This window comes from Aegilops tauschii, chromosome 4 (genome assembly GCF_002575655.3).
Source record: "Aegilops tauschii subsp. strangulata cultivar AL8/78 chromosome 4, Aet v6.0, whole genome shotgun sequence".
NCBI lineage: Eukaryota > Viridiplantae > Streptophyta > Magnoliopsida > Poales > Poaceae > Aegilops > Aegilops tauschii.
The window spans coordinates 316,696,924-316,700,271 of record NC_053038.3 but is presented as its reverse complement, the minus strand read 5'-3'; the positions used below and the strand labels follow the sequence as shown (position 1 = coordinate 316,700,271).

Below are 3,348 nucleotides of genomic sequence, written 5' to 3'. Positions count from 1 at the left end.
CATGCACCGTTTACCTATTCCTTGTTCGTAGTATTACTGCTAGACGTGTGAAAGTGGGCTGTGTTTTCCTTTCGAGACCATGATGAAATCTCACAGTTGGTTCGTTCTACTGAGCTGACACGGCCGGAGATTGACATGACCTTTCCCATGTGCCGTAGTATTACTGCTGCATTGTGTACTGACGTGACCTCCTGCGTTGTAATGCGAGTAATGCTGCGTCCATATGAGCTGAATTACGGAGACCGAGAACACTGTAGTAGTAGTACGAGGCTGGTCATAGTGGGGAGTAACTTAGACTAATAGTAACATGCATAGTACTTCCTCTATTCCTAAATATAAGTCTTTTTAAAGATTTCAATGTGGGCTACATACGGAGCAAATGAGTGAATCTACACTCTAAAATATGTCTATATGCATCCGTATGTAGTCCTTATTGAAATCTTTGAAAAGACTTATATTTAGAAACGGAGGGAGTATTATAGATTAGTATTATAGGTGGTCTCATTTATTGTCATGCATGACACATAGTAGCATAACATTAATTATGTTACGGTATCTATCTATGTTACTATAACCATCTCTTTTCTTTAATTGTCTGCCACATAAACATGTTTGCGAGTCCCAAATGCATGATACTACTTATCTTACCCCACTATAGCCAGCCTGAATGTACTCTTATGATTGTACGAGGACACAATGAGCAGAGAGCACAGTGAACACACCTTGCGTGATATATGGTTCAGATCATGAGCAATCGGCAATTCGGCATCCTCAATCTCTCTCATATCCCTAGGCCCTGGCTGAGGCATAGTAGTAGCAGTAGTAGTGTGCAATGAGTGGCGACTTGATCGCCAAATCCAGAAGGGAAGGGACGGGGGCCGTCTCGACGGGTGCCTTTTATCCTATCCTAGACCGTGGCGCGCGGGCCAAGAAAAGGTAGGTGGCGCTGGAGTGGCGCCATGATTGAGCGTGTGCACGGGCCGATTCCCAGATCCGCGCGCACCAAAATATACCGCGCGCAGCCCAGCCGGCACGGTGGAGCTCCACTCCAGCATCGCATGGCATGGCACCAAGAAAACGGCAAGCGAGCTTGCCAGCGGCCCAGGCGAGATGCCCCCACGAGTGGAGCAATCAGTACTAGTACTCCAGAGCGAGCGGCGGACCGGACTGACCAGACGGTGCTGGCATTACGCGCCGCCCGAGTAATTAAGCCATCATTACTGCCCGCGTGGGCGTCCCAGGGCCGTCTTGTTTAATGCCGTAAAAATGCCGCACCGTGCTGGAACAAGAGTGGCGCGGTAGGTTATGTATTCATGACTACTACAGGCCAAGGTTACTTAATTAACTATCTACGGAAGCCTGCAGCAGCGGCAGTAGCACTCGAGTCGAGCTCTGCCCGTGCGCGCGACGCGTTGGCGTGCTATGTGACGTGTCCTGCTTGAACATTCTTTTTTCTTTCAAACGGAAAATTGAACACGTTAGAGCAACTCCAACGGGCGACCCAAACGGACGGCGTTTTTATCCGTTTTTGTCCGTTTGGGACGGCCGCCCGTCCGCCGTCCGCCCTCTTTTAGTTTTGGGTCGGCAGTGCGCTCAACGGGCCGACCCATTTCATGACTGCGTGCGTTTAAGATCATGTCGTCGCCCTAGTTTTAGCGCTCCAGCGCGCGGGAAAGGTTCGTGCGGGGAAAACGGCCTAGCGCGCTGGTTTTGGCGCTCCAGCGCGCGGGAAAGGTTCGCGCGCGCGTCGCGGCCGGCGCTCGCTATAAAGAAGGCGCTCCCTCCGCACTCTGTCCGCCGCCCACTCCCACCGCATCTGCGCCACCATGTCGATCCGCCGCCTGGGCGCTTCGAATTTTCGTGGAGTCCGCGAGCGCCGCTCCGGCGCCTTCTCCGCCGAGATCTGGTTTCGCGAGAAACGTCTCGTCCTCGGCACCTTCGACACCGCAGAGGAGGCGGCCCGCGCGCACGACGCGGCGGCGTGGCGCCTCCTAAGGCCTCGTCGGGATATGAATTTTCCCAACGTGTCGAGCCAACGGGCGCAGGAACTGGCGCCTCTCCCGCGGCTTTTCACCGACGAGGATCGTCGTGTCCACCGGAGGCGGCAGCGTCGCGTCGCCATCGCAGAGAAGGACGTGGAAGCCTTGGTGGTGTGGCGCGGAGGCTTCTCACAGGACATCGTCGACGAGCGCCAGTTCTACAAGCAATTGAGATCGGAGAGGGACGCGAGGAGGAGGGAGCGAGCCGCCTATCGGGAGGACAAGCGTTCGCGGAAGCAGGCAGCTCAATTGAAACTGAAGCTAGGAGAAACGTCGGGTTGGGACTTTGAAGACGAGCAGCTTGCTGACGCCTACCTTGAGACGTCGAAGGAGGACATTACCGAGTCGGAGTCAGAAAGCGACGACTAGTGGTCTTTTTCTTTTATATGTACGCTAGAACTATGTATGTATCCATTTTAATCTGAAAAAATGGCCGGCGGCGTCGGCGACGTAGCAGGCGGGCGAGCGTGTGAATCCACTGTGCCACCGATCAGCGGGCCCGGTGAGGAAAGATGGCGAGCGCGCGCACGTCCGTCTTGTGTCCGCGCAGACGCAAATCAGACTCAAAAATGGGCCGGGAATGGGTTCGGCAGGCGAACGAAAGCGGACGCGCGTCCGTTTGGGTCGGCGCGTTGGGCCAGCTTTTTTGTCCGCGCCGACCCAAATGGACGCCCGCGGACGAAATGGGTCGCCCCATTGGAGTTGCTCTTATAGCATAAGTATTTGTGGTCGTCATGATGTACTATTATTGCAAAAGGAAAAAAAAACAGTTGGTTGTTCTTGCAAGGAGTCGTACCGTACGATTTGTTCATTCCCCATTTTCACTCGGTAACGTTGGATGGCAACCAAGCAGAAGTAGTGAATAATTTTTGTTTGTGCTTTATTGGCAGGCTTGAAACGGTGCACGTCCAAGGGAATCCATCTCCATGGCAGTGGCGGTACGCATCGGGTTCTCTTCCCCGGGGAATCAGAGCGTCCTCCCTGACTTGCCTCGGATCCAAACGCGGCTACAGCCTGCGGCGTCGCGGGGCCTCTGTTCCTGCAGTGTACGGCTCGGAACAGCGCAAGGAAACAAAAGCGCAGCGCACAAGGGAAGAGAAGAGACGATCGCTAACACACAGACACACGTCCCGGATGCCGCCAAACAGACAGAGGCGAAGGAGAGCGCTTTCGACCCTGTCGTTAGTGTAGCCTTCCGATTGAGCAGAGAATCCACATAAACAACAAGGGTAAGTCCGGCCAACTCCAACGCACGACCGATTCGTTCCCTTTTGGTCTGTTTGGGAGAGAAAAACAGACACGGCCGTTC

The 3,348-nt window shown here is 54.1% G+C and overlaps 1 protein-coding gene across 1 annotated transcript; it reads left to right on the top strand.

The window, feature by feature from the left end:
- Positions 1–1,826: 1,826 nt before the first annotated feature.
- On the top strand, positions 1,827–2,408 carry LOC109769728 (uncharacterized). The gene has a single exon (XM_020328455.1). The coding sequence runs from the start codon at positions 1,827–1,829 to the stop codon at positions 2,406–2,408; it is 582 nt and encodes a 193-aa protein (XP_020184044.1).
- Positions 2,409–3,348: the final 940 nt, after the last annotated feature.